Here is a 25,915-nt window from a genome sequence, read left to right as displayed (position 1 = left end):
CTCAGATTTATCTAATATTATAAACATAGATAGATATAAACCACTTAATAGAAGCTTTTGGGGGTTTTCATCCAGTTTTAGGAGTGCACAGGGGTACTTAGTGTGAGGCCTACTGTGCTAGATCATGAAAAGCAGAGGAGCTCTGAGCTATGAGGCTGGAAACAGGGCTGCATCTGATAAGGAGAGGCCATGCAGGCCATGGGGCAATACACTATGTCCAGACCAGATATACCAGAGGCATGAAATAGGCCTGTTCTAAAACAGACATGAGAAATGAAGATATTGAGGATCTATGTTACAAGAAATGAGGCAACTGATTAGAAGCAGCAAGTGAGGGGCAAGAAGCTGGGGGGCTGGCACCCACTGTGGGCATGAACACCCATGTGGTAGGTGACACCAGCACAATGATGGGCAGCACTGTCTGAGGGAAAGGGCAGATCAGAACATTTGTCATTGTGCACAGCAAGCTGGACTTGTCTGTAAGGACAGGTGGACGGATGAGAATACCAGCTACAGCTGAGAAGAGGGATGCAAACCAGACATAAAAACTGGCAGTTGCCTTCGTCTAGGTATTTTAAGCCATAGGCATCCACTGCCCAAAGAAAGATTACCGAGTCAGACATGGCCCAAAGCCAAAGCCAAATCCTGATCAACCCAATATTTTATAGTTAGGCATTTTACTTCTACAGAACAGTGTTATAAAGAAGATTGCAATCTTTTCTTTCCATCTCAATTTAGGGTACAGTATACGTGTAATTATCAGCAGTTATCATTATTAGGTTGGTTATCATGTACTAAGAACTGGATTACATATTCAAGATGCTATTTTTAACAGCTATATTGAGGTATAATTGCTACACGATAAGCAGCACATATTTAAAATGTATAATGTGGTTAAGTTTTGACATATACATGAAACCATCACCACAATCAAGGAAATTAATACATCCATCATCACCAAAAGTCTTCTCTGACCTCTTTGTAATTATTCCCTTCCTGCCCTCCCACTCTCCTCTCCTAGTCCACAGGCAATCACTGATCTGCTTTCTGTTGCTATATATTGGTGTCCTTTTTCTATAATTTTATGTAAATGGAATCACACAGCATATGCTCCTTTTGTCTGGCTTTGTTCATCAGCATAATTATTTTGGGATTCATTTATGTTTTACCACATATCAGTAGTTCATTGTTTTTCATTACTAAGTAGTATTCCACCGTATGGATGTGTTGGAGTTTTGTCTGTGCACACGTTGATGTTGATGGACATTTAGGCTGTCTCCAGTTTTTGGATAGTCTTTAACATTTCATGCAGTGCTGGTGTACTAGTGAGAAATCTTCCAGCTTTTTATGTGTCTGAAAAATTGTTTATTTTGCCTTCATATTTGAAAGACATCTTCATTTGAGTATAGAATTCTAAGTTAAGAGGGTTTTTTTTTTCCTTTCCACTTTTAAGATGTTTCTCTACTGTCTTCTCCTTCTGTTATATCTGACAAGAAATATGTCATCCTTTCTTTGTTCCTCTACATGTAAGGTGTCTGTTTTTCTTTGCCTGCTTTTAAGATTTTTCTCTTTATCACTCATTTGAGCAATTTGATTATGATGTGCCTTCATCTAGTATTCTTCATGTTTTTTGTGTGTGGGATTCATCAAGCTTCTTGGTTCTGTAAGCTTACATATTTTCCATCAAATTAGGAAAAGCATTGTTCTTTCTATCTCTTCCTCCCTTAAGAGACTCAAATTGCATGTACAGTAGGCCACTTGCAGTTGTCCCATATCACATTGATATTCTGCTCATTTTTATTTTATTTTTTTATTTTTTTATTTCAGAGTATTACGGGGGTACAAATGCTTTGGTTACAAAAATTGCCTTTGCACCACCCGAGTCTGCTCATTTTTTCATTTTCTTTTCTGTGTTTCACTGTGTGTTGCTCCTATTGCTGTGACCTAAAGTTTACTATATTTTTTCTTCAGTAATGTCTAATCTGTTAATTTCAAGTTTTTCATCTCACATATTGTAGTTTTGATCTCTATAAGTTCAATTTGAATCTTTTTTTTAGTATCTTCCAAGTGTCAACTTGTGGACATACAGAATACCATTATAATAACTGCTTTAATGTCCTTCTCTGCTAATTCTAACATCTGCATTATTTTTTAATCAAGTTAAATATATTGAATATTCTCCTCATTATGGGTAGTGTTTTTCTGCTTCTTTATATTCTTGGTGATTTCTTACTGGATGCTAGACATAAATTTTACCTTGTGAGGTGCTCGTTATTTTTGTATTCCAGTAAATACTACTTAGCTTTGTTGTGGAAAGCAGTTAAGTCACTTAGAAACAGTTTGATCCTTTCAGGTCTTCCTGTTAAGATACGTTAATCAAAACCAGAGAGCAGTGTTTAGTCCAGAGCTAATTACTTCCCACAACTGGGGCAAAGTGCTTCTGAGTCCTCTACCCAATGCCTTCTGAAGTATGAGGTTTTAGGGAGCCGGCACCATCACCGGCCCCTCATGAGCACCGGGTATGATTCCATCTAATCCCTTAGGTTGATTCTCTCCCTGGTTCCCAGTAGTTACTTCACAGGGTGGTACAGATCAGCTCTCAACTGCATACTCAAGGGGAACGCTCTGCAGGTCTCTGGTGTTTTCACCCTTTGCAGATCTCCCCTCTGCACTTTTCTGTCCTGTGAACATTAGCCACTTTGGTCTCCCCATATACCAGTTCCGTTCCTTAACTCAGGGAGTCCACCTGGCTCAACCTGGGTTCCACCTTCCTGGTACTATGGCTGGGAAACCCTCTCAAGGCAGTAAGCTGAGATAATCACAGGGCTCACCTCATTTGTATTCCATCTCTCAGGGATGACTCCTTCATTACCTGGCGTCCAATGACTTGTTTCAGATATTCTGTCTGTTTTCTTTTTTGGTTATTTCAGAGTGTCGGGGAATAAGTCAGGAGCCTCTTACTTCATCTTTGTCCAATATCTCTCAACTCTTTTATCTTACAACCATCCTCAAGTTGGATACTCTCATCTCTATTTTACTTATCAAGAAATCGGGGCATGCAGTCAATCATGTGGCTCACCCAAGACTACAGAGCTTGTATTGTGACATAGCTAAGATTTTAAGTATTGCTTCCAAAGCTCTTGCACACAGACTTTGTGATATACAGTACAGGCATATCTACTTTTATTGTGTTTCACTTTATTGGGCTTCTCAGATAATGCTTTTCTATTTTTTTTTTTTTTAAGAAATTGAAGGTTTGTGGCAACCCTATGTCAAGCAAGTCCAATAGCACCATTCTCCCAACAGGATGTGCTCATTTTGTGTCTCTGTGTCACATTTTGGTAATTCTCACAACATTTCACTTTTTCCTTATTATTATATCTGTTACGTTGATTTGCAATCAGTGATTTTTTTTTTCACATTTACTGAATTTATTTAACTACAGCATGCTTTTGTTTGAGGAACATCTTGTAGGACTAGTCTATGCAGAACATATTATGAGATATGTAGTAGAACAGTGATTCAAAAAACTTACCTAGAATTAAAAAATACCTATTCCCAAACCTCACTCTTTGTGATCAGTGATGTTTGATGATGTTACTGAAATTGTTTTGGGGTGCCATGAACCATGCCCATATATGAGAGCGAACTAAAGTGCTAAACGCAGAGTTTGTTCTGACTGCTTCACTCACTGGCCCCTCCCCTGTCTCTCTCCTTCTCCCTGGGCCCCTCTATTCCCTGAGACTCCAAGATAATGAAATTCAGCCACTTCATAATGGCTTCCAAGTGTGCAATTGAAAGGAAGAGTTGCACATTTCTCACTTTAAATCAAAAGCTGGAAATGATTAATCTTAGTGAGGAAGGTATGTCAAAAGACAAGATAGGCAGAAAGCAAGGCCTCTTGCATCAGAACAGTTAGCCAAGCTGTAAATGCAAAGGAAAAGTTCTTGAAGGAACTTAAAAATGCTACTCCAGTGAACATATGAATAATAAGAAAGTGAAGCAGCTTTACTGCTGATATGGAGAAAGATTTAGTGGACTAGATAGAAGATCAAATAAGCCACACATTCCCTTAAGCCAAGCCTAATCCAGAGCAAGGACCTAACTCAATTCTATGGAGGCTGAGAGAGGTGAGAAAGCTGCAGAAGTTTGAAGCTAGCAGAGGCGGTTCATGAGGTTTTGGAAAGGAAGCCATCTCCATAACATAAAAATCAAGGTGAAGCAGAAAGCGCTGATGTAGAAGCCGTAGCAAGTTCTCTAAAAGATCTAGCTAAGATAATTGATGAAGGTGGCTACACTAAACATATTTTCAATTGAGACAAAATAGCCTTCTATTGGAAGAAGATGCCATATAGGACTTTCATAGCTAGAGAGGATAAATCAAAAACTGGCTTCAAAGCTTCAAAGGACAGAATGACTTTCTTGTTAGGGGCTAATGCACCTGGTGACTTTAGGTTGAAGTCAATGCTCATTTACCATTCCAAAAATCCTAGGGTTTAAGAATTATGCTAGGTCTACTCTGACTATGCTCTAGAAATGTAAAGCATCCACAAAGCCTGTATGACAACACATCTGTTTACAGCATGGTTTAACGAATATGTTAAGCCCACTATTGAGAAAGCCCACTGCTCAGGAAAAAAAAAAAAAAGATTCCTTTCAAAATATTTCTGCTCCTTGACAATGCACCAAGAGCTCTGATGGAGATGTAAAGCCTGCTACCACAACTTACATTCTGCAGCCCATGGATGAAGGAGTAATTTTGACTTTCAAGTCTTACCATTTAAGAAATACATTTCATAAGGCTACAGTGCCATAGATAGTGATTCCTCTGATGAATCCGGGCAAAGTAAATTGAAAATCTTCTGGAAAGGATTCACCATTCTAGACACCATTAAGAACATTCATGAGTCATGAGAGGAAGTCAAAATATACACATTAACAAAAGTTTGGAAGAAGTTGATTCCAACCCTCATGCATGACTTTGAGGGGTTCGAGATTTTAGTAGAAGAAGGAACGGCAGATGTGGTGGAAATGGCAAGAAATGAGAATTAGAAGTAGAACATGAAGATATGACTGAATTGCTGCAATCCCATGATAAAATCCTCACTTGTATTTATTTAGTTAGGAGGCTGGGTTCCTCGGCTAGCCTGCCTGCTTTAATTCTAGGCTACTCCATTTCAGCACTTCATAGCAATGTAGTATTGGCAAGTTCATTAAACTCTTCATGCCTCAGACTCCTCATTTGTGAAAGAGAAATAGTGCTAACTCACGAGATTATAATGAGAATTAAATGTGTTACTATATATGAAACATTTGGAACGCTATTAGGCACATAGCAAGTGTTCAACCAATGTTAAATAACATTGTTTTCATTATCATTAAAATAAGGTGTTCAAATAAATTGCAGGTATTTCCATTTTACTGGTTATTTGGATTTTTTTATCTAATTTGAATACAGTATCAGAAAGTAGTTATTACTATCAACATATCCCTGGTCATCGGAGGGAACACAGGACCTGAGACACCACCCTACTCTTACTTACAAAGAAGACTGCTCAGCATTGTCTCAATGTTATTATTACAAAACCTGTGCTGCGGACAAGAAATAAGGATCACACATCCATTATATAAATGGCCAAAACAAGGCAAAGACTACTTAAGTAATTTGTTTGAGTCACTCATGAAGCAAATGACTTCACTCAACCCACCACACGAGCAAAAGGGTGAATTATAAGAGCGGAATTGTTGCAATATAAGAAACACCCAAACCTCCAAAAAGAATTTTATCCATAACTGTCAGTGCTCTTGATTTTTTGTAAGTTTGTTCTCAATTTCATACAAACTACTGAGTATGCAATTGTTTTTGTAAGCTATTTGGATCTATTCTACTTCATTTATGATGAAAGAGGGGAGAGGTGTTCCCATAAAATTCTTCCCAACTTCTAAGCCTGGGATCCTACAATGTAGCTAAAATATGAAGTCCCTAAGATCCCAACTAGAAGAAACAAGTAGGACAACAAGAAGGAATGACCTGGCAATTGTTTACAGTAAAGAAAGAATGAACGCACAGGCATTAGAAAACTAAAACAAATGAAAATATGTAATCATTATAAACAAAGAGAAACTATTTAGACATGATAGGAATTCAAATGTGAAACGTTCCCATGGAAAAACGCCTCCACTGACATCACTGGGGTCTGACCGCATCAGCCACATGCCTGCATTCCATTAACATCATCTCAGGTGCATGCAACTGGGGACATGAAGTGAAATTCATAAAAGTATCCGGCTTCCCCTAAAAAAGAGCAGTTTACTCCCCCTTAACTTAAATGTGATAAAAACAAATACTGTAAAATTCCATTTCAGTGAGCAGTTTATTTGGGTTTATTTGGTCATCTGAATACATCACTCTAAGAACTATCTCTCCTGAGAACATCTGTCTGTGAGGCCACGGCTTACTTCAATTATCCATATCTCACTTAACTCACTAGATTTTAAAACTTAAAAAAAAATCTGAATGATGCTTTTGAGTAGGTCATAATATCTGAATTAAATCTTGGCATGCCCTAATGCCTTTTTATCCTCCTCCTTCTACCAGACGTCATATAACATGGTAAACTGAAAACATTTCTGAGATTCCTATTTAGAGAAACCAAATGGTTTCCCACTTTTGTGGATCATTTCTTACATATATTTAAAAAGAAGAATAGGTAAAAACTGTATTTTAAAATTTGCTTTCACTGAAAAGTATTTATTCAATAGATCCTATGGCAAACACTAGAAAATAAAATAACTTTAGTTTCACAGCTTTTAAAATTGGATTTTTTTTTGTCTGGGCCCGGTGGATCATGCCTGTAATCCTAGCACTCAGGGAGGCTGAGGCAGGAGGATCGCTTGAGGTCAGGAGTTCGAGACCAGCCTGAGCAAGAGAGAGACCCCATCTCTACTAAAAGTAGAAAAATTAGCTGGGCGTGGTGGCTAGCGCCTGTAATCTCAGCTACTAGGGAGGAGAATCACTTGAGCCCAGGAGTTTGAGGTTGCTGTGAGCTAGGCTATCACCATAGCACTCTAGCCCAGGTGACAGCGAGACTCTATCTCAAAAAAAAAAAAATTGAATTTTTGCTACAGATTATCTAAAAGGCATTATTAAATTTAATTTATCCCTCTTCTAACCTATGAAATCATAATTATTTCATAAACTCATCCCAATTAGTTAAAATGGGAACACCAAAAGCACCTACAGTTCCTATAAGGTATAGTGTCTGACGTATTGCACACCTAAAAACAAGAGAAATGTAAAGCAGTCCAACATTATAACATTCTTTGTCATACGGTCATGCCCAGGACTTTTTTCCCTTGGAAAAGTGCTAATTTCCTTCTTAGTTTACATCAAACATGTAATCACTGGTAGCAAGAGGCTCAGTAAGCCCTGCTTAAATTTTAAATCGTGAAGTATATGTTCATTTATTTCTCCAAACTCTCTATGATTGGCTATGATTCATTTTAAGACATCTGATTGCACCTAATATCTGTCCTTGATTTTAAACCAAGCTCTTCCACGCCATTGGTGTCTTTAAACAGCTCAATAGCTCCCTCTAGCCTCTTTTTATATACTACACCCAGAGGTCACATTTAATCAAAGGTTAGGGGCTACAGTGGGACTACTCTTACTCTCTTGGCTAAGCTTCTGTTCTGTGGCTCATCAAGCTTTTCCACTGATCCAAACCTAAGGATACACAATGCCAAACAGCTGTGGTGAAATACCAAGCAATACCAATAGCCATTCAGAGTGCTAAATTACAGGAAGCAACAATCAAATATGGTTTCATGAATAACCTCAAAATCTATAAATAACTTTCCCAAGAAAAAGGAAAAGAAGGCAAAAGAAAATCTGAGTGCCACATATATTATTTCTTAGTATTTTATCTTTTTAGCCTGGATTTTTTTTTGTTGTTCACATAAGCTGCATATTTATCAAACAAATGCAATCTGATTTTTCACACTCAAAATCAAATGTGTGGTGAAGAACAAAAAACCCTCAAAGAGCCACATGCCAAAATTATTTCCCAAAATGGGCACATGGAACACATAGTATAAGCATATCATTTCACTACAAAATATGTGTATGTTTGTATACATATACGGATAGATAGATTCAGATTTTGAGACCCTCTCCCCAAAAATTCTCAGCTAGAACTCAGATTTTGAACTTATTTCAATTTGCATATTTTTGATTGAAGTACCACCTGTAGATGATGTATATTTTTCAAAATAACATTAAATAACATTAAGCCATGTTTTTAAAATTAAATTTTTTTTTTAGAGCATATTATGGGGGTACAGATGTTTAGGTTACATGTGTTGCCCTTGCCGCCCCCCCCCCCAAGTCCGAGTTTCAAATATGTCCATCCTTCGGGTGGTGCGCATTGCACTCTTTGTGTATGCAAATACCCGTCCCCTCCTCCCTCCTCATCCCTCCCTCCTCCCCCCTGCCCAACATCCAATAGATGTTATTCTTATATGTGCATTTATGTGTTGATCAGTTAATACCAATTTGATGGTGAGTACATGTGGTGCTTGTCTTTCCATTCTTGGGATACCTCACTTAGTAGAATGCGTTCCAGCTCTATCCAGGAGTATACAAGAGGTGCTATATCACCATTGTTTCTTAAAGCTGAATAGTACTCCATGGTATACATATACCACACAAAATTAAATTTTTAAAGTTCACTACCTTTGCCAAAAATTGATTTGAAAATTGCCTATCAATTGCTGTCAGTGTTTTTACTACTCAGCCGAGGGCTAGAATTATTTCCAAAATGGAACGCCCTTTGTCACTATGGATGATAATACAAATTAAAGCTATACATTCTGTATTGCCTAATGATATTAATTTCGGAAAAAAAATCTGAACTATCTACCTTGTGATTTAGTTGCCCCCAAATTTATAGGATAAATATGTACACCGCCCCCCTGCTTTGGCTATATAAAGTAAACCTCGGAGGCTAAGTACTGAAAAATTTCAAATTTGGAAAAGGCCTTAGTGACAGTTTAGTTCAAGTCTCATTTCTGCAGATACAGGCATAGAAGAAATTATTTGTCCAAGTTCAAAAGTTATGTTAGTGAGAGAACCAGAGTTGAAGCCCACATCCTTTGACTTCCACCCCAGTGCTCCATCACACTATACTATCAGCTATTTTGCCATGTCGAATGCTATACGGACATGATTATTGGTTTTTTCTAAATGTCTTTGCCATTGTACAAAACACTTTAATCATTTTCTGCCCATTCTGATCTCTCCTCTATAAATTACAAAAAAAAGACTTTTATGTTCAGAATTTGGGGTATAACATAGAGCCAGCCTAAGTCGTATACTGAATCCTACCCATACTATGGAAATGAAGCACTTGGGGCTTAAGCCGATAAAAATAAACAAGCCTACTGAATTATAAAAGCCTATTTATTTTCTATGGTATTAGAAAAGATGAACAGATTTCAGTGAACTCAATCTTGTGAAAGAAGGTGTGAGCTGAACTTGACATTCTATGATAGTAACAGATGACAAGACAAAATGTGAAAATCACATTCTTCAACTAAACTGTCTAAGAAAAACCCACGGGAAGAAAATGTACTGATGTTACATTTAGTTGATTTTCAGTACATTTGTTAAAAATGAAAAAAAGTATTTAAATAAAATCTTCCTAGACCAGCTAGCATGCCCTAACCTGATAGACGTTTATGTTATTAGATGTTATCATGTCAATTACCTCTGCATCAACTTTTATTTTCTATTAATAATGAAATCTACAAAGTATTGAGTTTTTAACCATGCCAACACATTTCAAGCTATTATATATACATAGTATATATATACATATATACATGTGATATATACATATTCATTTAATCATCAAATGACCCCATGAGGCAGGCACTATCGGTATCCTCATTCTACAGATATGTAAATTAAGGCTCAAAGAGATTAATAACTTGTCCATTATTATATGACATGCAAGCAAAATGGATAGAACTAGAACCAGACAGCCTAGTTTCAGAATATGTGCTCTTAATTACTATATTCCTCCACAATAAAAAAATGAATCTATGGATATAATTACATTCACAGATATTTAAAATAAATTGTGATGGAAAGTAACACGAAAAATAACTTTCTCAGTTTCAAATATAAACGTTGAAAAGTCAAAACATTCCTGAAACAGTAAAGAAATAAATCTTTCTCTTCCAACACTGAATAAATGTAACTCATTGATTCAAATGTTTGATTTTTTTGTTGTTGTTGTCCTGAACTAATTCCAATTAGTCATCTACCAAATATTCTGAACAGGTACATTTTGAGTAATTGGAGTAAGTCAGTAAGTCAAATAAATTTACATGAAATAATTTATTAATCCAACTTCAGATAAAAGAATTATACCACTGAACAAGTGCATTAAAATTTTCTTATGTTAACAACCTTGATTAGCATGCATAAAAAAGTAGAAATTTTAGATCTGTCACTTATTTCTGACTCCAGAAATAAGAAAGTTTTTGTTGCACCCAACTTTATCCTTAACTGATAAGGGAGAAGAGATTGGATGAGAAAGCCCAGCTCTATAGAGAGGGATGAACTTGGATCGTTACTCTCTATGGATTTCTCAAGGGGATAGTAGGAGAAAACACACCTTACTGGCATATGCTCAACTAAAAAATTCTCATGAATAACGCTAGATCTGAGGAAAACCTGCACAGCCAACTCTGAATAGAGAAAGGAACAGAGTGGGACATGTAGGAGAAGGTGGGGAACCTTAGGACCACTGAGCCTTCTGGCCTCCTTGGTCAAAGTTTTTAGCCTTTATGAGCATTCTGAATGCCCAGCATATTTGAGATGTCTTGCTAAGCCTGCAATCTTGCAATAGATAAACGTCTTTATGAATCAGTCAAAAGGCCCTGGTGCTGGACAGTTATAAACTGATAAACTGCTACAGTGGAGAATTACAGGATATAGTCAGGAGAGTTCCTTACTCAAGAAACCATGGTATCACCATCCTTCCATGAGCAACTTAAATAATGTACCTTGATTATTTAAGCAAGTAGAGAGCCAGAGATAAGAAAAAAAGTGTCTCAACATATGACATTTTAAAATCTACATCTAAAAAAATATAATTTTTTATCTCTGAAATGTCTGATGACCAATTATTGCCAATTTTACATGCAATACAAAGCTACCCAAAGCAAACTCTGAACTTTTAGTATTTTCAGACAAACCGGACAAAGGTAAATAAATTCTAGATCAGTTAAATAAACGTATTGCAAGAAAAATTTAGCAAATAGTTATACTGACAATTCATAATATTTTTTATCAAATATCCCACTGAAATCTACACTCTCTCTTCGTTCTTTAATTATGAACAATAAAATAAAATTTTGCTGTATCAAGATTTTTTTCTGTTATAAGAGTAATCATCTTCTTACACTTTGATATATGCATCACTCAGAGATTTGCATGTTTTCATTTTATTATTAAATTGGCTTAAAAATTTTTTCTTCACTGGAATTGTGTGCCATTGTTTAAAAATCAATAAGGAATATGTTGTTCACATATGCAACAACCGACAAACTACCAAAGTTGATGATGAGAGTCATTACTATCACAAACTACATTCTCCCTCAAATTTCATAACAAAAGTACTTGCAGCATCCTCCCCCCCCCAAAAAAAATTCACAGGATTATGAAAATCCCCACTAACAAGGTAACTATTTTAGGGACAAAATGATCTTTAAGACAGTAAAGATTAAATCATAATTCTTTGTTAATAATTTAGCTTCTTCTGACCAATGAACACCTCTGATTCAGACTGCTGCCCAATGACAGCAGTTTTTTACTTTTATTTAATATTAGTGATGTTCCTCTGCTAATTCCTCATGCTAATTATTACACACTGACCCACACCCAAAAAAGGATCCAATGATATGCAAAAGTCTTTGTCCAAGTAAGTATATACTGAAAACTTAACATTAAAAGTGTTTCACCTGAAATATAAGTAGAAAAATGGTCTCTTTCATAGTATTACTCCTGGTAGTGAGTGTCTGACCCTTTCTTAGCTATAAAAGATGTGCCATTTTGCTTCTTAAAATACAAGACCAAACAAACAAACAAAACCAAATGCACTTTCTCTATAACAGGATTTCATCAGTATGTTAAAAAATATCTCTCACGTTGATAACTGACAATTCTGAATGTTTATACTCTTAAAAATCAGACAGGAAAGCGTTAACATGAATACTTTTCCCCAGAAAAATACAGGCTTTTAAACCTTAAATCATAGAGATGAAAAGTATCAGGGTACCACAATTTGTTAAATTCAATGATAAATAAAGTCTTGTAATCTTAGCTGTCAGCATAAAAAGTGCTCTCTGAAGCTTTGTTCCAACTATAACTTGGTGTGCTTACTAGAAAAAAAATTTTGATTATATGAGCTTCATGCATGATTGATACCATTGCTGTTTATTTTAAGACTGTCCTTGAGAATCAATCAAATGAAACATTCCCAGTGTGTATGTTTTGCAACCAGAATGAGGAACACAATATAAGTACCTCTTCTGAAGAGGAAGTGATGGACTATTCTTCCCATTAGTGTTTCCTAGCAAAAAGAAACATCTAATAAAAGTGAATCAGGCAGAAATTCATGTCAGAAAACATCCTGTCATTCTATGTTCTTTACAATATTTTGATTTAACCAGCAGCTACTCTTATAATTTTGGAAAAGAGAGGTTATTATTACACATAAAGAAGCTTATAAATCCAAGCAAAGAAGTGCTCAAGAGCTTAAAAAAAAAAAACAGAAAAAAACCCTATTTGGGAATAATCCAAACTATAGCATATAATCTACTCTAAATAAGTAGAAAACTCCCTTTGTATTAAGTAAGCTTTCTAAGGTCTCAAATGACACAAGACTTTATCCAACATACTTAAATCCGTGCAATAAATATGGATAGAATAACTTAAATGCTCTAAAAATGGGAAAAAATAACTCTTTTCTCCATGAACCATTGTTTCACACATATCTCAGTGAAGAAAGAGAAGTCAATGGAATTCAAAATTAAATCAGTTTTTTTTAGTAAAATCATAACTTTTTCTTGCATCATAATATCTGATTGAACTGACTGAGGGATTCCAATATAAAGAAATAAATGTCTAACTTATGTTTAGTCTCACAAAAGAAACCAAATAATTGTCAAAACACTGATGTTATCCCACTCTTTGAAAGCAAATCCAAGACTCTCCCAAAGCAGATGGCCATCAATCCAGGCTTCCTCTCCCTTCCCATAGAGAGCAGGACACAACCTAGCACTTACTTGACCACCTCCCCCACCCACCCACCTCACCTCAGCACCATCTACACTACCCTCCATCTAAAGCAATAGGCCCTTCTGTTTACAACATTATAAATAACAGCTTGCCACTTGCATTCCTCTAGCCTATGAACTAATTATTTCTTCATTTCAACACTAAAGTAGCTTTTGATTTAAATGTTAATTACAAAAATCCATCCGTGGCATGGAATTCCAAAAGTTCAAATCTGAAACCAAGAAAAGTCTAGACTTTTAGCCCCACTCTCTCTTTTTATTCAGAAAAACAAAGTGGTATATTTCAAAGGGTTAAACCATTTTGGTTTTCACATTGGGGTTTCTGTGTAATTTATTCATACTTAACATCTGTAAACTTTAACTCTTTTGATGATAATGGTTCTTACTTTTTCAAATACTTTGTTTCTGTACCAACCATCACTTATTACATGGAGTCCTAAGAACATCTTATATAAACAGAGTTATATTCAGACTATGCCTTCACACATGGCATTTGTTATGCACACATTGTATATAAATTGGTTACATGAAGCATGTTCAAATACTGTGCAACAGGTCCTGCTATTGTGTAAACACACACTCCCAACAAAATGACAGTAAGCTTTGTAATATTAACAATATAAGCGAAAACTCATATCACTCCTTGAAGAACTAATCATAATTCTTTTGAGATGTCAGAAGACATCAGACCTAATCAAAAGGAGTATATTTTAATAAAACTCTCTTACTGTCTCTGTATTCCATCGTGTACATGATAAACTTGTGTCACAGCCCAGGTGTACACACTCTTTCCTTGATTTATTGCACATTACTGGCTTTAGTGCTGAGTTGATGACAGGAAGAGTACTTTGGCAGAGGTCTGACAAGTCCTTATCCTTAAGTTCCCTCTTGCTTTGTGCTGTCTGTTCTCAAAGCTATCAAAGTAAAGCAAATCACAGCTGAAACCTCTCAGTTTTGTCATGAAAGTGTGAAATCAAATTAAAAACACACCTCAGAACTATTACATTGTGCCACGTTTATTTTCAATTGGCCGGGGAGGGGGAGCGAAGACACTTAAAAAGGTGGATTTTATGTCCTCTGTGTAGTCAGATCTATTTACAGCGTATTAAGTTATGTCTAAATGAGAAAAAGACTCTGTCTACTCAAGTGTTTTATTACAAAGTAATGTTATTAAACACATCAAGTATTCCCATGCTTTCCTCTAGATTCTTTGATTTTAAGCTCCTTTGTTAGGCACCAAACATGGGGAGAAAGGTTTCAGGAACAATACCAAGGCAGTACATGATGCCAAGCAATTAATTCTGCCTTTCCCGAGCTATTTATCCATCATAAAGTCAAGCTGCCTTGTTTAGCTACACGTTTGCTATATGTAGGACTTCTCCGTGAAAAGCATGGACCGGCTACAATTGTGTCTGAGCGCGCAGCATCGTGCTTTGTGCTGCCGGGGATAACGGATTCTCGGGCTCACGCGCATCCATCACCTAAGACACAGGGAAACTCAACAAGGGTCTTGGCGTCTGGAAGGGAAACAATGTGTTGAGACCCAGGCTGCTCTGAGCTGCAAGGACTCGAGGAGTGAACAAAATGTTTCAGGCAAGGGAGGAGGAAGAAAGCCCTGGTACTCTTACCTCCACATTGAAATACTGCTCCGTTCCGCAGACTGTAGCACATAAAATCCAAAGCAAGGTTTGCAAGAAAAACACCCCCGAATGATGCACGAAATCCAACCGTCTTCCAGTGCTGAATGTGAGTAAGATCATAGTGAACTGTGCTTCAATGGATGGACAAGCTCCCCTTCGTTTTCTCCCTCTCTCCCTCTCCCTCCCTCCCTCGCTTCCTTTCAAAAAAAGTCCTCCGGGTGGGTAGGGTGCCTGCAGGTTCACCCACAGCCGGGCAAGGGGAGGAGACGGGGGCCCCGCGCTCGGCAGCCCCCGAGAAGCAGCGGCGGAGGAAGGGTCAGCAGCAGCTCCTGTTCACCATCCTCCGGGGTCCGTCACCGGGAACGCGGCGCCCAAGTTCACCGGCGGTTCCGGCTCAAAGCGCCGAGTCGCAGCCGCAGCAGCAGCCGCCGCCGCTGCCGCCGCCGCCTCCAGCCCGTGCGTCCTCCTCCTCCACTGCCTACTCCTCCTCCGCCGCCGCCGCCCCCGGCTTCTGCGGGAAGGGCCTCCGCCGCTCCTCGCTCTCTCGCCTCTGCTTCTCCTTCTCCCTTCTCGCTCCCCTCCAGAATGTTCATCCGTAATCTACATAACTCCTCCTTCCCGGGGTCTGCCTGGCTCCTGGGGCCCTCACCGCGCGCGGGGGCGCGCGCGCGCACACACACGCGAACACACACACACACACACACACACACACACACACACGAACACACACACACACACACACACCCGCGCGCAGACACAGCCCGACACCCAGACGCGCGCGCGCTTCTTAAAGGAGACGGCTCATAAAGGCTTCTCTGCCACGGTAGGGCGCACCGGAGGTAACCAACCCGCGGGAAGGGCACTGGTTTGAGGAGAGCTCATTAACAATGTCACCCAACCCTCATTCCCGAGTCTGGCAGCCAGGAACCTGGGCGGCTCCTTCACTTCCTCCTGTCTTCCCAGCCGCCTTGCATCTAGAAACAAGTGCGCCCCTCCCCAGCCAGGGGCTGGGTGGGGCTCAGGCTGCAGACCCTGGTGGGGCCCGAGGAATGGCCCCGGCCTGGTCTTGGAGAGCGGTTGGCATTCTCAGGGAGCGGCCCTGGAAGATCGGGGTCGCTGGGAGTGGAAGGAGCGCCGGGTCACTGTGTGCTGCTTGGTGGCTCGGGTCGGTTGCCAGGGCTGACCAAGTTTGGGAAGCCTGCGATGGCAAGTCCCAAGAGTCCAAAACTTTGTTGGGGTCCGCTGAGCCTGTGGCCTGGTGTCTCCCTGAATCTCCTCTACCATTGCTACCCTCCGACTTCCAGGCTCGGGAAGTAGGCATGGCTTTTTGGTGGGGGACTAGTCAAATACAGAAGCGGGATGAAAATGCTCACTTTCCAAGTGAACGGTGGATACGCGTACACTCTGGGACCCAGGAGAGGTGATCCCGGGTGTTAAACAAAGCATCTGACCAAAGGGACCGGAGCTTTGGAAAGAAACCAGCTGCGAGGGGAAGGGCTGGGAAACAAGGCGAGGGAGCAGCCTGAGGAAAGGCGAGTAAAGCAGCTGGCAAGGGCGGGAGGAAGAGGCTGCGCGCAGACCGAGCAGGGGAGAGGCTGGCGGGAGCTAGGAGAGCTGCAGGCGAGAGGGGGAGGCTGCTGGCAAGCAGCGCGCTGGCGAGCGCGGGCAGGGGAACTTCAGGAGAGGCTGCCAAAAAGGACTCGCGCTGAAGCAGTGTGAGGCAGTGGACAGGGGGGGCAGCAACCACCAGCCCTTGGCAGGTGATGGTTTGGCTGGAAGAGAAAGGGGGAAGGGAGAGAGGCAAGCATCTGTTTGGGGGCAATGCCAATAAATGCGCTTCTCCTTGGCAGCCAGCAGAGGGGAAGAGGAGCCCACGGGAAAGAAAAGCAGGCAAGGTTAAGAATAGAGTGTTCCAGGTATGACAGATACCGCAGCGAGGTAGAAGAGAGAATTGACAAGGCAAATTTCATGGGTGAGTTGGAAAAGCAAGAAGTAGGACTACAAGAGGTCATGTTTGGTAAGCAGATGGAAAATTCTGAAAAATGGCTTGCCAAAAATTGTATTGGACTGTAATAATTTGTACCCTGAAGGAAAAACAAAAAGCCGAAGATGGGACTTTGCACCTATTGCTTTAAAAACTTGAGACATATGCCCACCCAACTTGACCCAAAACCCCCAGGGAGGCTTTCCTGACACTGCCCTGTACACAGCATTCACTGCCCACAAAAGAATTTTGAAGGTATAATAAAAAGGAATCCATTATATTGTATAGCATATTAAAACTTCCAAAATGTTTCAGAATATATCTCATTTAACTCTCACAACATCTCTGAAGGTCTTCTTTTTATTTTACAGATGAAGAAAATCATGACAATAAAAGATAACTCTCCAGAAAAGCATACAAAGTGGCAACGTTCAGACCTGTGTTTTCTGACTCACAGTTCAGTGCATTTTCTACTATACTCCAGTGACTTTCCATATAGAAATTCATTCCTATTCCTTACAGTTTTATAATCCATAGGTTAAGGTGACTTATATAAAAGAACCAGCTAGAAGGCAACATGAAAGCAAGGTTATTATGTAGAATTTATGTGGTGTTCTGTGCCAATATAAGGTAACAAAATGTGGTGAAGTATTTGTCAATAAATCAAAAATTATTTTGATGTGTTCATTATATCTAGTAAAGTGCAAAATTAGAGAGGGGAAGGGATACCAAAAAAAGGTTGAAACTCTTTTCCTGGTCCCTGAGATAGTACTGAAGGGAAGAAGATAAAACAAATTTACACCAGACGTGCATGAGAAAACAGTTCTAAATGGTGAAGTCCTTGCTAAATGAGCCAGAATATTAGGAAACTTTACCAAGGAAGTGGAATGCAAGTTGAGCACTGGCTAGACCATCATCAAGGAGGGATTTTTCACTGTAACTAACTTGTCTGAAAAAATAAATGCATTGAGCTCCAAACAGAGAGATGCATTAATAGTGCAATTTGTGGAGGACAAGGTGTGAAGTAGGGCTTGCAATGAAATATTAACATTTGATCAAATAGGCAAACAAGGATTGCTAAACCATTTTAGATAGGAATAGGTATCTAGGGAAGATTATCTCCAAAACTATGCATAAGATCGGCCATGGGAAGGGATTGGATGCTAAGAGATAACAATTAAAATAAGGTTTTAGTCCAGCTATGAAACTTTAAAGTCTGGAGTAGTGGGGTGTCCTTGTAAACCTATGCTTTCAAGAATCAATCCTAAAGGGAAAAAAAAAAATTTAATTGAAAGTAGAGAATCCTAAATTCAAAAGATAATCTCAAAGTAGTGATTAGTAAGAATTATAAAAATTTTAAATTATTTACAGACATTTATTAAACTTATTAGTGAGCATTCAATAAACAATAAATAATAAGAATTCAATTCTGGAAATACTAACAGAAATAAAATACTGTTTCATTTGTGTAATGGGGCTCAGTAGGATTCATAGTCCAGTGTGGGAGACAGACTTATAATAATTATTGCAATGCTGCAAGACTCAGTTATATATGTAAGATGCTATGGAACAGGGTGGAAGGACTTTCCCTGAAGTCCCCAGAGAAAGCATCACAAAATAAGTAGCTCTCAAGTGGAATGTAGAATAATGAGTAGAAATTTACTTGGCAAATAAGAAAAGAAAGGATATGTCAGACCTGTGCACAGTGGAGGAATAAATACACAGGGATGCATGTGTGAAACTACAAATGGTTTTTTAGGGCTACAGGCTAGGGTGTGTGTAAAGCAAGGTTGAAGTCAGAGGTTGCAAGGGTGAGTATGCAGGAATCCTATCAGGAATGGTCTCGTGTGCCATATTTCAGGCTATAAATTCTATCCTGAAGGAATTTTTAGGAGGAAATAATTGAATTTTCACTGCCTTTACTGTTTGTTTGCTAACTTCATCAACTTCTAAAAGTTCTCATTTTTTTACCTTATATTTCATTAAGCATTTAATATCTACTATCTTTATAGACCTTATATCTGCACTTGTCTAATAAGCCTAATGCATCAATTTCCTATATAGACTCAGCTGGGTACCTGCTGAAATGAAATCCTTTTTTACAGCACAGATGTAAAAAAAAAAAAAGAAGAAAGAAAGAAAAGAAATGTAATCCCTTTCTTTGTCAGGTGAGTTTGTTATTCCATCTCTCATGTGTTATATATGCTTATCTTTTAAGGGCCCAAATTTATGAAGAAATTCCTATCTCCTAGTAGTGTGAGCTTCTTCGTTGGTGGTCTTCTTAGAGAGGGAGTTGTTTTCCTATCCACAATAAGTTAAAATATAGGATATCATCCTTCCCTTTAGGGTGTCAATGAAATCTTTCCTCACAACTCTTGGCTCTTGCTGTGTGTGCTTTCTATCAGATACTTTCCCTCTTCTCACAATTTCACAAAACTAATGAACAATCTCAGAATTAAATGCGACTGGAGAAAAGAGAACCCAAAAGAGATTTTTAAGAAACGAATAAGAAAGCCAACAAGAAGGAGTAATTGCCCTTGGCAAAAATTAATGGCAATTTGATAAAATGTTACGTGGGAGAAAATGGGTAGAGGAAGTGAGGCAAATGACATACTTAAAAGTGAGCAGCTGAGTGATATGCTGGAGGTACAAATGATTATAACTACCTGAAATAACATTAGAGGTAAATTATATAACTATTATTGAACCCAATTTCTTAGTAAACTAGGAGCTTTGAATCTATAGAACCAAGCTCTATAGCTTGGGAGGTTACATAAAACTTACTCATTCCTCTATCATATCAATTTATGTGGTTTCTTCCCTACTTGCACCAGTTGAACTTGCAGTGTTCAGGTATGTGTTTTTTTTTTTTTTTTTTTGTTAGAAGAATATTGAATTAGTGCCAGCTACTGGCATTCTCACATGCATCTGTTGTCACCAGGGCCATGCATATGTAGAACAATCATCTAGAGCCTTGTTATTTAAGGTGTGATCATTTCTGGAGGGAACCTTAGGGCTTGAGAGTTTGTCAGAAATGCAGAATCTCCAAGTGCACCAAGATCCCCCATGTGATTCGTAAGTAAGCAATTGAAAGGCACCATTCTAGAGTTTGCACACAAGACAGCTAGTTGCACTGTACCTGCCACCTTAATGTCATCAATATCATGCTCTAAGTAAAGGGAGCTGACTAGTTCCAATCAGGGTAACCCTTATACTGATGTGTTATTTTTTTTTTCCTTCAAAAATATAACTGCATGGCCTGAATATATTGATGTAATTTCTAACTTTTGGTGGTACGGTGTTTCCTGAGCACCCATTGTGTTTAAAAATACTTTCCCATTTGATGAATAAGAAAATTGCTAACTATTATCACTACCCATGAAGATAGCATGATTTTTTAATCTGTTTCTTTCATTGATTTATTCTCTCTTTTCACCTCCCTAACTATGAGTGTTTCTCAACCATTTGGTCTCTGTTCATGTTTTTCGTTCATTCATTCCTCCACTGAACATTCATTAACCATTGTAACATACCAAGCAGTTGAAGATGTAAAAAGATAGAACCATTGAGCTTGGTTGGGTTTAAAGATAGATGAAGTCTTGGACTTTAAAACTGTTTTCACTTGGATTTGGTATTGAAATAAACAAAGAGCTAGCAGTACACAATACAGAAGAAAGATTTTGTTAAAAAGTGAGTGAAGAAATGGTCCCCAGTACATCTTTCTTTCTTCATCACGGAGTACCTGAAGTTTGGAGAACCCTGATGGCTGGGAAGTATGAGAAACCCATCAGATCAGAGAAGAAAGGAAACAGTGGGCTTATAGCCTTCTACCATTAGGCTAGAGGGGGGGGTCTTGTCAGTACTGATGGTTGTCGGTACCCATTACCCTATAAGGCCATCCTTCCAGCAATGCAGTTCCCTTCTTCTCTGTGACCTTGGTCTGACACATAGCCAGGATTTGTAGAAGCTCAAAGTCTAACTTTGCTCTTCTCTTGCTCTAGAGAGATTCTTCCCTACATCTTTATCTGTTACTTCTACTCTGGTGATTTTTCAGATGGATATCCCAAGCCTTCGATTCAGTCCCCTCATCTGGAATTCGTATGACTATTTTCCCTTGTAATGTAGCATGTTCCCAACCAGGTTCACCATATTTTTAGTTGTTATATTCCTTAGTTTCCCCATTTCAATCTAGACGTACTATTCCACTCAACCTTGAACGTACCTTTGACTCTAATATTAATTTATGCTCTGTGTTGAATCAGTCACCAGTTGCTGTCATGTCTTTTTTGTGTAGCACCCCTCTCATTCATTCCTGCACCTGTACTTACAGTTAATCACTGTCCCCTACAAATTCATACTCTTGTCATTTCATGGTTAACCACTACAGTAGCCTCCAATATGCTATGTTATAATATATACATATGTTCTTTTTGTCTTCAATTATTCTTCATGACAAGCCATTGAACCCCCCGCCATTTACTATTCTTACATATCATTTCCAGCATAGACATGGCATATGTAAATTGGAAGGACATTTTTAAAGTTCTCTTGTTCAAATTTCTTATTATTTAGAAGAGGAAATTGTGACTCAGCAATCAATACTTCATGTGACTAGTTGGCAGAGGTCAAGAACACACATGTATTCCGATTTCGAAGCTGATTGCTTTTTTAAAAGGAAAAGATACATTATAAACTGCTTTAGACATTCAAGAAAATACCATGAACAAATAACTCAGTTTAAAAAATAGTTTCATTGCTATTTTATTAATAGCAGTGCCATGTAAATACTTGGGGAAGACTAAAATTATATAATATTCTGTGTATTATTAGACATGCCATGATTTGGTATATGGTAACAGATCTGACGAGAAAGGACATTTCATTATATAGGTGGCTAGCAAAATGGAGAAATGGATTGAGAATCCCTTTAGGCACTGTGTAGCTTTAGGAAAATCATTTTTCTAAATTTCATTTTCTTCATTCATACAAGGGATTTCATACTCTGGGTAGTATTGAAGATTAAACAAGATCTTATGTATGGAATCTTTCTGTAATTCTTTAAATAGTAAGCAACATAAAAGTTTATAGCATGTGTCTATTGCATGCTAAACATACAACAGGCAGCAGCAAAGACTCATTAAGACTCTGGCTAACCTTTAGAGTGAAGACTGAGAATATTGCTAATAAGTTATCCTGGGTAGTAACAAGTGCTCTGTGTTTAACTGGTATTAATAGAAATGATAAAGGTTTTTTATTTTATAGCAAAAAAGAAAAGGAACTAGAGAATGGCAGTCTTTAACATTGTTAACAAAATATAATTAGTCCTTTTTGAACCATTACATAGTGTATTAAATATATTTTTATTAGTTCATAGGCAAAGGAAAGGAAATGGAAAATGGAATGGAAATTAGATTGGCATCCATTAGAACCATAACATCTCAATGAAAATATATGCTATAAAAGTGAATATTTTATATTAAATTAGAGGCATTGTATTGGAATCTAAACTTAGAGATTTCAGAGAAACTTTTATGAGCTAATTTCCAATAGTAATGAGAAAATAAACATTCAAGTGAAATGTCCTTTTTATATATATTAAAACAAAAATAAAAGTGAATTAACCAATATCAGCATAGCTATAATGCAAGGAAGAACAGTAATGGAAAAATGTGAAAAAATGAAAGATAATTATTTTGCATATGTAAAGCAATCCTTATTTTCTTAATCCGAGTGCACTCACAGTTACATAGATATCCCCACCAAAATATATTCAATAATCTGACTATAGTTTCAGTATATTTTGTGCTTTCACTATATATATTTCATGATTTTAAAAATATTTAACCTCATTTATCTTTAATTCCTTCAAAGCTAGAATACGCAGAATTATTCTTATTTTGTTTCTTCTTATTATGAAACTTAATATGATAATGAAATTAGTTATCCTCTACATCTTTCACTCTCTGGCTCACTGCTTCCCTGCTTGTTAAAAAGTTGGGTGTTCTAGGCCTGGCACGGTGGCTCGCCCCTGTAATCCTAGAACTCTGGGAGGCCGAGGCGGGAGGATTGCTTGAGGTCAGGAGTTAGAGTTCAGCCTGAGCAAGAGTGAAATGCTGCCTCTAATAAAAATAGAAAAAATTAACACGGCATGGTGGCATGTACCTGTAGTCCCAGCTACTTGGGAGGCTGAGGCAGGAGCATTGCTTGAGCCCAGGAGTTTGAGGTTGCTGTGAGCTAGGATGATGCACAGCACTCTAGCCTGGGCAACGGAGTGAGACTCTGTCTCAGGTCCTCATCTCAGAGGAGCCAAGATGGCGGATGAGAAAAGCCGCCAGTCAGAGTGTCTCTGCAAAAAAGACAGATTTTAGAAGAAAGTGAAAAAAATAAACTAGCAGAAAAACACAGATCAGGTGAGGGTCAGAAGGAAGGGTGCCTGAAACTACAGGAGACTCCACGGGAAGACGTTGCAGAGGAGAACTGGAAGGAGAAAGGTCCCAGAGGCTTGGAGACCAGCGACAAGAGTAGGTGGAACAGATAACTTTCCCCTCCCTTGCATCTTGGACTGTTGGTGGGCTCCTGAGCAGTTGGAGAGACCTGCCAACACCAGCCCAGAGACGGCTGCCGCCAGTGAGCAGTGGCCTCTTGCGGACAGGGCACCAGGCTCCCAACTTCCTTGGGGCACCTCCCTGCCCAAAGAGCCGAGCCTATCGGCAGATGCCATATTGCTCCATTCTCTCCTTCCCCTTCCCTACCTGTGGGTGCCCGGAGAGACAATTTAGCCATCACACGGAGGCATCTCCAAGAAACGGGACCTTTCCGTTTGGGGCCCTACAGCAGACTGAGGGATACTCAGACTGCGAGCTCCCTACCTGCCAGCCCTCCCAGGTGCTACTTGCCTGGGGACTCCAGGAGAGTGGGGCAAATCCCGAGGTGGAGTGAAATCGATCTAGCTTGGGTACCCTGTAGGTGATTCGAGAACAGCATCCCTCCCCCTGGCAAAGTCAGGGATTGATCTCCAGGGCCCAGAGGACAGGCCTGCAAACCAGACCCCATACACCCAGGTCATGATCGCACTGCCCTGGGGCACAGAAGGGATATCTGTGAAAGAGCCTACTGAGGAGTGTGTGCCTTCAGGGGCAGATCAGCATGCCTGAGCGGCAATCCTCCTCCCAAAAGAGGGCTGTGCACCAAGCTCAGGCTGCAATCCTGGGTAGGGAATCTCTGGGCCCACGTCACAGCCAGAGGAGATTCATTGGCCTGAGTTCCTGTTTGCTGGCAGAGGCCTGGGAAAGGCCACGGAGTCAGGGAGGTTGGAGGGGAGTGAGACCTGCTCCAGAGTGCAGGTCTCAGACATCCCCACCCCCCAAACCAAGACTTTTCAGCTGAGTGGAGCCATTTTAGCCCCTCCTGGTAGCTTTGCACAGAAGCAAAGAAGAGAGCTTTGACCCCTGCTAACAGCAGTTGTGGAGCCTGAGGGCAGGCTTACCCAACCCAGCCCCGCCTGGACTCACTCCCGGACCTGCCCCCAATGAGGTGGAGAATAAGGACACACCTGGAAGTCCCAGGACCCCCCCCCCACTACCCGAGGCACAAGAGGACCTTTCCAGAGGAACAAGAGCTGGTAACAGGACCCAAAAACAGCACTGCAGCTCACTCCTCTCAGCAAGTGCCACCTACTGGCAGGGAGGTCATCCTGCACACCCTTTTACTGCATGTACTGATTCATCATAAAGGGTGCGGTCGAATCTCACCCACAAACACCACCTACTGGCTCAGAGACTAAACAGGGCGTGTCATTATCCAAACGAGAATCTAAAGGCAAGAAGGAACAACTCATCCAGATGGGAAGGAACCAGTGAAAGAACTCTGGAAGTATGAAGAACCAAACGGAAAGCACACCGCCAAAGAGGAACAACAGCTCCCTAGCAATTGACATTAACCACACTCAGAACACTAAAGTGACAGAAGAAGAATTTCAAACATGGATTGTAAGAAAATTCAATGATATGCAAGAAAAAAACGGATAACCAACACAAAAAAACCACACAAAAAAATCCAGGACTTGGAAGAAAAATTCACTAAAGAAATGGAAATATTAAAGAAAAATCAAACCAATCTCCTGGAAATGAAGGACTTACAGGGAACTACAAAACACAGTGGAAAGCCTCAAGAACAGGGTAGATCAAACAGAAGAAAGAATCTCAGAGATTGAAGACAACTCCTTCCAATTAAATAAGTCAGTTACAGACATAGAGCAGAAAATTAAGAGAAAAGAAATAAGCCTATAAGAAATGAGGAATTATTTGGAAAAACCGACCTGAGGGTGATAGAGATTCCAGAAGGTGAAGAAGAAAACACTCAAGGGCTGGATAAGCTATGTGAAGAATTAATAGAGGAGAATTCCCAGGCCTTGCTAAAAATCTAGATATACAGGTACAAGAAGCTCAACGGACCCCAGGGAGATTCAATGCAAATAGGAAGACACCACATCATGCAGTCATCAGATTAACCAAAATATCCACTAAAGAGGCCTTTCTATGAGCTGTAAGGTGAAAGAAACAAGTAACATACAAAGGAAAGCCCATCAGAATAACTCCAGACTTCTTAACTGAAACCCTACAAGCAAGAAGAGACTGGGGCCCCATTGTCACTCTTCTGAAACAGAATAATGCCCAGCCTAGAATCCTGTACCCTGCAAAACTAAGTTGCCGATATGAAGGAGAAATAAAGACATTCTCACATAAGCAAAGACTGAGGGAATTCATCAAGACAAGACCAGCTCTCTAAGAAGTACTCGAAACAGAATTACACAAGGATCAGCACAATAAACACTCTCGAATGTGAAACCACTCAAAAGTTAAAGATCAAAGGCTAGATTCCACAATGGCTCAAGAGAGAAAATAAAGCAACAAAATGCAACCCA

At 39.3% G+C, this 25,915-nt stretch overlaps 2 protein-coding genes across 2 annotated transcripts in view; both read right to left on the bottom strand.

The window, feature by feature from the left end:
* Positions 1-15,408, bottom strand: part of MMP16 (matrix metallopeptidase 16 (membrane-inserted)) — a 325,438-nt gene extending 310,030 nt beyond the window's left edge. The window contains exon 1 of the mRNA XM_012643647.1: positions 14,997-15,408. Within this exon, the coding sequence (XP_012499101.1) occupies positions 14,997-15,128 (132 nt within the window). The 5' untranslated portion in view covers positions 15,129-15,408. The remainder of the gene's footprint in view (positions 1-14,996) is intronic.
* A 969-nt stretch (positions 15,409-16,377) lies between these two features.
* The window catches only part of LOC105809706 (coilin-like), a 24,525-nt gene continuing 14,987 nt past the window's right edge, over positions 16,378-25,915 (bottom strand). The window contains exons 3-4 of the mRNA XM_012643544.1: positions 19,607-19,658; positions 16,378-16,780 (exon numbers count right to left, since the gene is read on the bottom strand). Coding sequence (XP_012498998.1) covers positions 16,378-16,780; positions 19,607-19,658 — 455 coding nt within the window. The remainder of the gene's footprint in view (positions 16,781-19,606; positions 19,659-25,915) is intronic.

Source organism: Propithecus coquereli, unplaced genomic scaffold (genome assembly GCF_000956105.1).
Source record: "Propithecus coquereli isolate 6110/MARCELLA unplaced genomic scaffold, Pcoq_1.0 Scaffold2, whole genome shotgun sequence".
In the NCBI taxonomy this organism is placed as follows: Eukaryota; Metazoa; Chordata; class Mammalia; order Primates; family Indriidae; genus Propithecus; species Propithecus coquereli.
This window is presented reverse-complemented; position numbering and strand designations above follow the sequence as displayed.